Source organism: Xyrauchen texanus, chromosome 40, assembly GCF_025860055.1.
Source record: "Xyrauchen texanus isolate HMW12.3.18 chromosome 40, RBS_HiC_50CHRs, whole genome shotgun sequence".
NCBI classification, from domain to species: Eukaryota; Metazoa; Chordata; class Actinopteri; order Cypriniformes; family Catostomidae; genus Xyrauchen; species Xyrauchen texanus.
The window spans coordinates 25,580,076-25,592,238 of NC_068315.1; the positions used below are offsets into that span (position 1 = coordinate 25,580,076).

Genomic DNA, 12,163 nt, shown 5'->3' on the forward strand with positions numbered 1-12,163 from the left:
CTAATGTATACCATGCTTGTCTTGTCTTCTTAATTTGCTTCTGCAGGGCCTGTGGTTGCTGAAAGCCGGAGTTGGCATGGTGTATGGGTTGGGGCTATCCAAAGGCGAGATTGGCTGTTTTTTTTTAAGCAGGTCTCTTATGGATCCCTTTTTATGGGATAGGGTGTTACGGCCCCTTTTGGGCTGTATTGGTTTTTCTTTTGTGTTCATTTTGTTTTGAGAGATTGGATGTGGCTGAGTTAAGAAAATAATGAGCCCAATGATTAGTCCTGACAGGATTCTCCTGTACTGAGGATTCCATTGGTGCCTCTCCCAGATCCAGATTGTGTTATTCTCCTTTGTTACCAGTTATTCTTTTTATTACTCGTTTCCTTTTTAATAAATTGTACTTTGAGCAAGATATCCAACGTGTAGTCTCCCTTATAGTTGCGGCTTACGAGTCGGCGATGACAGCATCAATACTGTCTTTATCTTCCTTGGAGACATTGATGAGATCATCTTGCACACAAAAAGTGGGCAATTTTACGACCCACAGAAAAAAGATGACTCAACAGTATAAACATGTCAAAACCACAAAAATCCCCCACTAAATCTGAGATAACACAATCCTTTCAAAACCCTCTTAAAACAGGGACTAAAACACATCAATCTCTTGGCAATTCTCATACTTTTTTCATCCTGTTTCACCATATAAATGTACAAAATACAAAACAAAGATATTATTATCCAGCTAAACAACAGCTCTTGAGTCTGTGCATGTAGAAAAAAATTATGAAATGGTGGTTAACTGCCCTTTCATACAGACAGCCATCTCAATTATTCAGAGCATCATCGTAGGATAAATAGTTTTGAGACAAGATGAGAGGCATTTGTATCCCAGTCAGTGTTGACTCTTGCGTGGACACCACTCAGTGTTTGGGTAGAGTAGGCAGTGAACCGTTTTAAACCTAAAGAGATAATGGTTATGAAATTAAAAACAGCACTTAACAGTAGCAAAAGCATTTTCTAATTTAATAAATAAAAAAAATCACAACATTTTTATAAGCACAACAATTTGAGTGAAATGGTGAATTGAAAATTTGTGTGTCAGTATTGTGTGCTTCAATAGAAGCAAGAAAAAAATTATATTTGAGAGGGTCAGTCACAAATTAGCTTACTGACCTCAGAAATACATATCTTACATATTTATTCATAACTATATTCTGTTTAAAAATTCAGATTTTCAATGTGGTCTCAGACTTTGGGACCCCACTGTATATATCTGTATGTATGTGTTTGTGTACCGTGAAGGGTCTTCAGACAATGAGAATGCTCCCCCAACACTGACCACATTTCTCCTGTTCTCGAATCCCCCATAACTGAGGGTCACCTATGCAGCAATGCAAAGACACACAGATTCAGAAGCTGTTAGATTTAGGAAGGCAGATGATTGTTACTGCTGGGTAAAGTAGGAGTTATCTGAGACTGAACCACTTTATAGATCTCAAGCACTATGGGGTAAAAGTAGGCAGGTATTATGTAAGAGGGTCATATAGATGGGACAAATCAAGTGGTTGAGAAGAATCTCGGTTCAAAGGGATAGTTCACCCAAAAATGAAAATTCTCTCATTATTTACTCACTGTCATGATATCCCAGGTGTGTATGACTTTCTTTCTTCACCAGAACACATTTGAAGAAAAATAGAAAAATATCTCAGCTTAGCAGGTCCTTAAAATGCAAGTGAATGGAGATTTCTCTTTTGATGGTTGAAAAATCACAGACAGTCAGCATAAACGTCATCCATATTGACACCAGCTCTTAAATTAATGTATTTTTGGTGTGAAAAATAAAAAGGAGAACATGAGATTATGTCCACATTATGGCAACATGAATACATCACACGAGAGACCACTTGGACTCCACCCAAGCTTACGGGAAGCAATGATTTTGAGTTACTAAAAGTACTTAAATATTGATCTTTTTCACACCAAATGTGACTGCATTGCTTTAGAAGACCACTGGAGTCATATCAATGACGTTTATGCTGACTGTCTGTGATTTTTGGAGCATCAAAAATTGGATCACCACCCACTTGCATTTTAAGGAACTTCTGAGCTAAGATATTTTTCTTCAAATGTGTTCTGGAGAAGAAAGAAAGTCATACACACCTGGGATATCATGAGGGTGAGTAAATAATGAGAGAATTTTCATTTCTAGGTGAACTATCCCTTTAAAGTCAATTCCTCCTGCCCAAGAACACTAAACAATAAAGGCTGAAAACAAAAAGCCTCAAACCAGCCTACACTGGTTTGCTGGTCGTAGCTGGTCTAAGATGGTCTCCCAGCTCGACCAGCTGAAAAGTGCCAAAAACCAGCCAAAGGACCTGAGTGAACCATCTTAGACTGGTTTAAACTTTTCTCTTCAGCAGATATGCCACAAAATCTAATTTAATACACAGCTAGCTAGTAATGAGGCCTGTAGCACAAAGCTAGTTGAACAAACTAGGTTGACAAAACTAGATAAATCCAAACTGGTTTAGATAGGGTTCGATGATCTCAAGATGCTCGCTCCAAATGTTCTCTTTCAACTCAAGAGTTTGATCCTGAGTTCATGCTTAACCCTCAAGCGAGTGCTGAACGAGTGACGTTTGCCACCAACAGCCAATGCGTGACGCTCAGAGAGAGTTGGCGTGATTCTACTTGTGGAGTGAAAAATACAGACAGGGTGACTTTATTGTGTAAGAGATGTCACTTTACTCACAGCTGATTGGTTCAGTGTTAGTTTTCGATCTGTAACCCTAAATAAAGCCTGCTTCGTAGCAGGTTAGCCGTGCGGCGTAAGTTGCTATGGTGATTGACACCGTTAAAAATTGACCCGCATTCTAGAGACTGAAAAAACAGAGTTTGCTCAAACTAACCTAGCTAGTCACTGAAACTGGATTCGTGCAACAAAAACTATTTTATTGGTTAACATGCATATTAATAAACAAACAACACAAGAAAGATTTTTTTCCACTCTTGACATCAAAACAAAAAGAAAAAGCTTACAGAATGCCAATAAAGGTGATTTATGCAAAGCAGAATTGGGAAACAGGAATAATTCTAGGTGTGTCGATCAGGTTCTCTGCAAACTGTTTCTTCAACAAAAGAACATTATGCTGTAAACATGACATACATGTTGTTGGCTGAGCAGAATCAGCACATGATTGTGCATGCAAGCGCAGTCATTGGGAACCCTGACCTGTTCGAGTATGCTGTCTGTGGGAAGTCTCTGAAGATTCTCTAGGTGCGAGTGGAACAGACCCGTGTGTGTCAGAGGAACCTTCAGAAGAGTCTCGATGATGTAACCGATTGTGCAGTCGTCAGGGAGACGGATCTTCTCTGCAGTTGTTATGAAGTTTCCAAGACTGCGAGATAGAAAGAAAAAAAAAATTATGTTTCAAACCAGACCTGAGGACTTAAAATTAATGCAAAACTATGAGTTTAAATCCAAACCAAAATGCTGATAACCATCAAATATCAACTCACTGATTTGCATGTAAACCTGTTTAAAACTATAAACTGTTGCATCATCAGACACTGAAGTTTCAGAATGGCAACACATGCATGTGTGACTAGGCCTGTCTTCTGATCGTGGTTATTTGATCTAATCACAGTAATTGTGCACTTTAAATTCCACAAAAACTTTAGTGCACTATTGTGCACTAAAATCACAATTTACTGTCCAAATAAGCAATGAACAGCACATTTGAGCATCTAATTTAATTGAACTCCGACAGTCTCACTGAGCCTCACTACGGACAGCACTGAGTGCAGCTCCTGAAGAGCGTGTAGAGATTAAACGCTACTGAACCAGATTTGAAGGACTATGATAGACATGCCATATGCGGAGGCTCACAACAAACTTCCGCAAAAATATAATCAAATCGCTCCGGTTTCACTATAATTATATGATCGTGTAATGTCAAATTTTATTAGCAATTGTAATTTCATACATGCTGTGTTATTGACACAGAGAAGCACTGTCATGTCTACTTACTATATTGCTAAGGAGATGATAGAATTAAGAAAAACAGAATACTAAAGGTCTTTCTTCATGAGAAATAAGGGCTTGTGAGATAAATCGGAGAGCCTTAAAGTAACGTGTGAAAGTGAAGAAATTTGGACAGAAACATTTTGACATTGCATACATACAGAATGATATCATATATGATAATAATATAATATAATGTATTCATATTATTATTTTATTAGCACCAGCAGAACAGATTAATTTAAATTTGTAGTGTTGCATGCATGTCATAGCTTGCATCATCAGTGGAATTTGTTATAATTAAGCCCGACATTCTGCACTCGCAGTGTCACGCGTACCAGCGAATGCCACACATGTCTGAGGGTGACACAAGTTTCAAGGCCACAGGTTCCCACAGTGAAGTTTCTCTAATGGAAATAATGATAACATGGACAAGTCTAAGGATAAATATTAGATTCAGTATTTTTCCTTTTGTTCAGAATTTAAAATTAGCACTCACTAACCTGCCAAATGTGGATATTTTAAGCGCAGTGGTTGGTTATTTCTGTGGTGGACAACTTATAATAAGTGACATGTAACAAGAAATGCTGTCAGACACAAAGATGTGCGTTTGAAGAAACACACTTGATTATATATTAATAGCCATTGATGAGTGTGTCTGATTCACTCATGGAACACGCACATGCAGAGTGCTCACTGTTTCCGCTTTGATTCAGTCAGCTGAAAATAGTTTGCAACTGCAAGAACAGTTTCGTCCATGAAAATGCTGCAAATGATCTCAGACCTTCTCAGGAGGTGCTCTAAGTTTAGTTTGCTTGATTTGGCAGTGATCCCTGAATGCATTCTATCTTTCAGACGTTTATCTTCACTGATGTACTCGCTGAATACATGACCATACAAAGCAAATGAAATGCAGTGAAATAAATGAATTGTCATGTTTGTTATCATAATTCACTACATTACAGTACTGGTGTTTTCATATGGACAACCAAAGGAGCTGGTATAAAAAGCAAAGTGGCTGGAGAAAATGGGCATTTACAGCCACTGTGGTTGGTGGGCAAAAAGTTTATTTTGTATCTTTTTACCCCAGTGTTAGCTATGACAAGTTTTACCCAAGTTATGAGATTGCAGTCCGAATTAAATGTGGTGAGAAAAAAAGCATGCATTGTATTGCATTGTGTTCACTAACTGTACTCAACAACAAACACGGTGACTGGTTTAGTCCGATTCGTGAATGAATTACTCTTATGAACTGGTACTTTTAAAACAGTGATTCACCAGCTCACGAAATCTCATTTTGAAAAAGTTTGATGAATCCTTCAGTCAATGAACTTACTGAATTACTCGGAGGGAGCTTAATGAATATGTGATATGAATATGCGATTTTCTGTTGCTCTCAGTCATGTCTAAATGTTTTGTATACAAAGTTATTCAAACTTATATCAGTTATTACCCTTGTTGTTTATAAATGCAATTTTTTTTAAAGATAATAAAATACTTTTTTATTATTAAACTTTTAAAGTTATTTAAACAAAGTTAAAGTATATATATATATATATATATATATATATATATATATATATATATATATATATATATATATATATTCCACTCCACAGATTTAATATTAGACACTCTTTAGACACTCTACAGAAGGTGTTCATCTACACACCAGGAGTGACGGAAGGTTGTTCAATCTGACCCGCCTGAAAGCCAAGACTAAAGTCCGCTCAGTACTCATTAGAGAGATGCTGTTTGCAGACGATGCGGCCCTGGTGGCGCACACTGAAGAAGAACTACAGCAGCTGCTTAGCCAGTTTTCCCATGCCTGTAAAGAGTTCGGGCTCACGATCAGCATTAAAAAGACCAATGTCTTGAGCCAAAATGTCCCTTCACCACCATCAATCAGCATTGATGACGAAGTGCTGGAAAACACTGACCACTTCAAGTATCTGGGCTCCACCATCACCAGTCACTTGTCGCTTGATAAAGAAATAGACACACGTATTGCAAGAGCTGCTGCAATATTGTCCAAACTGAGCAAGAAAGTGTGGGATAACAAGAACATCTCATTGAATACCAAACTCAGAGTATACCAAGCATGCGTTCTCAACACCTTGCTGTATAGCAGCGAAACCTGGACGACATATGCCAGACAGGAAAACCGCTTGAACAGTTTCTATCTCCGCTGCCTGCGTCGAATCCTTGGTATAAACTGGGAAGATAAGATCACCAACACATCTGTCCTGGAACAGACAAATTCCCACAGCATGCACCTTTTGCTAACTCAACGTAGGCTGCGCTGGATAGGTCATGTGCGCCGTATGAAGGACGGCCGTATTCCCAAGGATATACTGTATGGTGAATTAGCTACAGGGCACCGTCCTGTAGGCCGACCAGCACTGCGTTACAAGGATGTTCTCAAGCGTAATTTAAAAACCACTGGTATATCCCCAGATACCTGGGAGCCTCTTGCAGAAAATCGCAGCGTATGGAGAACTACAGTAAGTGATGGAATCCAAAGGGGAGAAGTGAAGAGACTCCAGCTGTTGAAGGACAAAAGAAGTCACAGGAAGGAGGGAAACCAAGCCATGACTCCAACCCGCCATCCAGCTTTGTCTGCCTAAATTGCGGCAGAGACTGCCATGCAAGGATAGGACTACTGAGCCACTCCAGATGTTGCCAACAACAAAATTGACTGAAAAAGATAAAGAAGGCGTAGCCATTGTCTTTCGAGACAGAAGGGGCCTACTACCACTCCATAGATCTAATATTAGCAAACTATAGTTTTGAATAGTCCTTTAGGACATCTACTTTGTGCATGACAAGTATTTTTTCAACAATTGTTTACAGACAAATAGTTTCATTTTTAATTGACTATATCACAATTCCAGTGGGTCAGAAGTTTACATACACCAAGTGCACTGTGCCTTTAAGCAGCCTGGAAAATTCTAGAAAATGATGTCAAGCCTTTAGACAATAGCCAGTTAGCTTCTGATAGGAGGTGTACTGAAGTGGAGGTGTACCTGTGGATGTATATTAAGGCTTACCCTCAAACTCTGTGCTTCTTTGCACAGAGTTTGAGACATCATGGAGAAAAAAAAAAGAAATCAGCCAAGACCTCAGAAAAAACCGTGGCATTAATTTCCAAACGTCTGAGGGTACCATGTTCATCTGTACAAACAATAGTACAAAAGTATAAATGCCATGGAACCACGCAGCCATCGTACTGCTCAGGAAGGAGGCGCATTTGGTCTCCTGGAGAGGAATGTAGTTTGGTGCGAAAAGCACAAATCAATCCCAGAACAACAGCAAAGGACCTTGTGAAGATGCTGGTGGAAACAGGTAGACAAGTATCTATATCCACAGTAAAACAAGTCCTAAATCGACATAACCTGAAAGGCTGCTCAGCAAGGAAGAAGCCACTGCTCCAAAACTGCCATAAAAAAGACAGACTACGGTTTGCAAGTGCACATGGGGACAAAGATCTTACTTTTTGGTGAAATGTCCTCTGGTCTGATGAAACAAATATTGAACAGTTTGGCCATAATGACCATCGTTATGTTTGGAGGAAAAAGGGAGAGGCTTGCAAGCCAAAGAACACCATCTCAATCATCAAGCATGGGTGTGGCAGCATCATGTTGTGGGGGTGCTTTGCTGCAGGAGGGACTGGTGCACTTCACAAAATAGATGGCATCATGAGGAAGGAAAATGATGTGGTTATATTGAAGCAACATCTCAAGACATCAGCCATGAAGTTGAAGCTCAGTCGCAAATGGTTCTTCCAAATGGACTATGACCCCAAGCATACCTCAAAAGTAGTGGCAAAATGGCTTTAGGACAACAAAGTCAAGGTATTGGAGTGGCCATCACAAAGCCCTGACCTCAATCTGATAAAAAATTTGTGGGCAGAACTGTAAAAGCATGGGCAAGCAATGAGGACCGCAAAACCTGACTCAATTACACCAGTTCTGTCTGGAGGAATTCCAGCAACTTATTGCGATACGCTTGTGGAAGGCCACCCAAAATATCTGACCCAAGTTAAACAATTTAAAGGGAAGGCTATCAAATACTAACAAAGTTTATGTAAACTTCTGACCTACTGGGAATGTGATGAAAGAAATAAAAGCTTAAATAAATAATTCTCTCTACTGATATTTCACGTTCTTAAAATAAAGTAGTGATCCTAACTGACCTAAGAGAGGGAATGTTTTCTACGATTAAATGTCAGGAATTGTGAAAACCTGAGTTTAAATGTATTTGGCTAACATGTATGTAAACTTCTGACTTCAACTGTATATATATATATCACATACATACATACATACATACATACATACATACATACACACACACACACACACACACACACACACACAGTATATATCATTTATAAATATAAACCCCCAAGCAATGTCGCTCAGTCCAATCAGGCCCGCAAACCAAAATTAGTTTGACACACTTGGACCCTTAAACCATAAAAGTGACTGTAAAAACAATGATCTAAACTTTATAGCTTAAATAATACACAGGTTTTAACAGAAGAATTCATGTAAGTGATTTTATAAAATGATAAGCTTCACATTTCTGTCTTTAAACCCTAAAAAAAATTGGCCCCATTTACTTCCATTGTAAGTGCCTCACTGTTACCTTGATTTTTCCTTTTTGTTTTCTTAAGAACTTACTACTTTTTTGTAGTAATCAACTTTATTGCAATAATGCTGTCGAATGAGCTTAACTTGTATTGATCCTGGAATATTCCTTTAAGTGTAAAAAAATAAATGTTTTACCTTGCCCAAGGACTCATTTTGAGAGCTAAACCGCGACTGATGCAGAAGCCAGCTCCTCCAGTGGCAAACCAGAACTTCACAGATACCTGCACAAGATATCCAAGATGGTTATCAATGGTTTGGTCTAACAAATGAATATTACAATCAGCGTTCTGCAATTGCCAATCCAACAGAAACTGTTCAAAGTACATTTTGTACACAGTGCAGTATGTGTATATTCAACAATAATTGTGTGTGTGTATACTGTGTATTTTGTACATCTTGTATATTATTATACTATCACTATACACTCACCTAAAGGATTATTAGGAACACCTGTTCAATTTCTCATTAATGCAATTATCTAATCAACCAATCACATGGCAGTTGCTTCAATGCATTTAGGGGTGTGGTCCTGGTCAAGACAATCTCCTGAACTCCAAACTGAATGTCAGAATGGGAAAGAAAGGTGATTTAAGCAATTTTGAGCGTGGCATGGTTGTTGGTGCCAGACGGGCCGGTCTGAGTATTTCACAATCTGCTCAGTTACTGGGATTTTCACGCACAATCATTTCTAGGGTTTACAAAGAATGGTGTGAAAAGGAAAAACATCCAGTATGCGGCAGTCCTGTGGGCTGAAAATGCCTTGTTGATGCTAGAGGTCAGAGGAGAATGGGCCGACTGATTCAAGCTGATAGAAGAGCAACTTTGCCTGAAATAACCACTCATTACAACCGAGGTATGCAGCAAAGCATTTGTGAAGCCACAACACGCACAACCTTGAGGCGGATGGGCTACAACAGCAGAAGACCCCACCGGGTACCACTCATCTCCACTACAAATAGGAAAAAGAGGCTACAATTTGCAAGAGCTCACCAAAATTGGACAGTTGAAGACTGGAAAAATGTTGCCGGGTCTGATGAGTCTCGATTTCTGTTGAGACATTCAGATGGTAGAGTCAGAATTTGGTGTAAACAGAATGAGAACATGGATCCATCATGCCTTGTTACCACTGTGCAGGCTGGTGGTGGTGGTGTAATGGTGTGGGGGATGTTTTCTTGGCACACTTTAGGCCCCTTAGTGCCAATTGGGCATCGTTTAAATGCCACGGCCTACCTGAGCATTGTTTCTGACCATGTCCATCCCTTTATAGCCACCATGTACCCATCCTCTGATGGCTACTTCCAGCAGGATAATGCACCATGTCACAAAGCTTGAATAATTTCAAATTGGTTTCTCGAACATGACAATGAGTTCACTGTACTAAAATGGCCCCCACAGTCACCAGATCTCAACCCAATAGAGCATCTTTGGGATGTGGTGGAACGGGAGCTTCGTGCCCTGGATGTGCATCCCACAAATCTCCATCAACTGCAAGATGCTATCCTATCAATATGGGCCAACATTTCTAAAGAATGCTTTCAGCACCTTGTTGAATCAATGCCATGTAGAATTAAGGCAGTTCTGAAGGCGAAAGGGGTCAAACACAGTATTAGTATGGTGTTCCTAATAATCCTTTAGGTGAGTGTATGATTGCAAGGTTGGTGGATGATGCACCAAAGACTTTCCCCCCACTGTTACAATAGTGTGATGACAATAAATTGATTTGATCTGATTACAAAGACATCAAAACTGTGGCTAAATAAAATCTTATACAGTATATGGCTCGGTTCAGTTCAACTCAGTTATTCATTCAGTTTAGTACTGAATTACACTTTCTTTCACACCATGAGTGACACCATGCTCACCGATCCATCACTCTTGACTCTCTCAGCTGCCTCTATGGGATGGTCCAGACTGGGTCTGCCCAAGTACACATCCTGTGTGTGAGAGTAGGAGGAGAGCAACTCCAACAATCTGGGCAGGATCACGTAGTTATCATCATCTACATGACAGAACCACCTGCAAAACACATGGCAAAGAGAGAAAGCAATTAAACCACTGCCTCTTTGTAAAGTGGCAAGCATGCCCTGAAGTCGAACTCAACTTTTTCTGTGACTCAATGAACTTGTCATATTCCACAGACATCTTACAGCACAGGGCTTGGCGAGTGTGAGCCGCGGAGCAGTTGGTGTTGATGATGTTGAGCCCTTGTGAAAACATGACAATGACAGATCACTAATGATTTATGATTAATATGAAATCAAGAAGACGACATGATCCATATGAAAGTACCGTGTGTTACCTGCTCTCTGCCTGAGCTCCTTATCCTCCCCATCAGTGAAGATAAACGTCTGAAAGATAGAATGAAGTCAGGGATCACTGCCATCTGATACATTGCGCTCACACAAAACAATCTGCTCATTGTGGAACCCAGAGATACAGTGACCAATACTGCAAAGAACTAAGCTGTGAAGTCTTGTAAAGGTCAATTAATACTTCTGCGTCAAACCTATGCCATAAGCAATGCATAGCCATGGCAGTTACGCCGTAGCCTGACTTGCACCTCTCCAAAAATGGAACGCAGACCACAACAGCTGTGATTGGTTCACTTTATAACCAGAGACCATAACCCACAACGTGACAAAAAGAAATCTGAGATAGCGGCACATTTTCTGGAATATTATTTTAAGATTTATCTGTATAATGTTTTGACCATATGTTTGAAAGTACGGTGTACAGTAAATAATCATATTTCAAGTCTAATTTGTCAACTACGTAAAAAGCACCATTTAACAGTTGATATTTTGCCTACACGCATTGTAAAGTCTAGCTTTAAAGCTTGTAAAGACATGTATTTTGTGTTGGTCAACAAAGTTATTTCTTAATTTAATTGGGTTTTTTTTTCTTCAGCCCAGAACATCAAAGAATGCCCAAATAATTTTTTTTACTCAAAAACAAGCATGCAGTATACATATATCTGATTTATTTTGGATCTGCATGGCAGGCATCATGTATAATAAATAATATACCATATTTTGAAGAACTTGTTTTTAAATGTGACAATAATTTAACATTTACATCCCTTGGGCCCACCACCCATTGGAGAAACCGCAGGAGTCGGGTGTGCTAAAGTGTGCTAAAACTTTGAAGCTCCAAAAAGCACATAAAGTCAGCATAGAAGTAATCCAATAGACTCCAGTGATTTAATCCATGTCTTCTGAAATGATTCAATCAGCTTTGGGTGAGATCAGACCAAAATATAACTACTTTTTCACTGTACATCTTGCCATTGCAGTCTTTAGGAATTATTACTTTCTAGCACCATCTAGCACTCTGAGCATGCGTCACGCACTAAGAAGTGTAATCAAGCTTGAAATCATGATCGACAAGGACACAGCTGATGTAAAGATTTATAGTGAAAAAGGAGTTACATTTTAATCTACTTCATCCAAAATCGACTGGATCGCTTCAGAAGACATGGATTAAACCACTGGAGTCA

At 39.3% G+C, this 12,163-nt stretch overlaps 1 protein-coding gene across 1 annotated transcript in view; it reads right to left on the reverse strand.

Annotated features, from left to right (window-relative positions):
• Window positions 1–54: 54 nt before the first annotated feature.
• LOC127633609 (beta-1,3-N-acetylglucosaminyltransferase radical fringe-like) overlaps window positions 55–12,163 on the reverse strand; it is a 28,910-nt gene continuing 16,801 nt past the window's right edge. The window contains exons 3-9 of the mRNA XM_052112831.1: window positions 10,967–11,015; window positions 10,769–10,871; window positions 10,530–10,683; window positions 8,803–8,888; window positions 3,221–3,386; window positions 1,284–1,369; window positions 55–947 (exon numbers count right to left, since the gene is read on the reverse strand). Of these exons, the coding sequence (XP_051968791.1) occupies window positions 881–947; window positions 1,284–1,369; window positions 3,221–3,386; window positions 8,803–8,888; window positions 10,530–10,683; window positions 10,769–10,871; window positions 10,967–11,015 (711 nt within the window). The 3' untranslated portion in view covers window positions 55–880. The remainder of the gene's footprint in view (window positions 948–1,283; window positions 1,370–3,220; window positions 3,387–8,802; window positions 8,889–10,529; window positions 10,684–10,768; window positions 10,872–10,966; window positions 11,016–12,163) is intronic.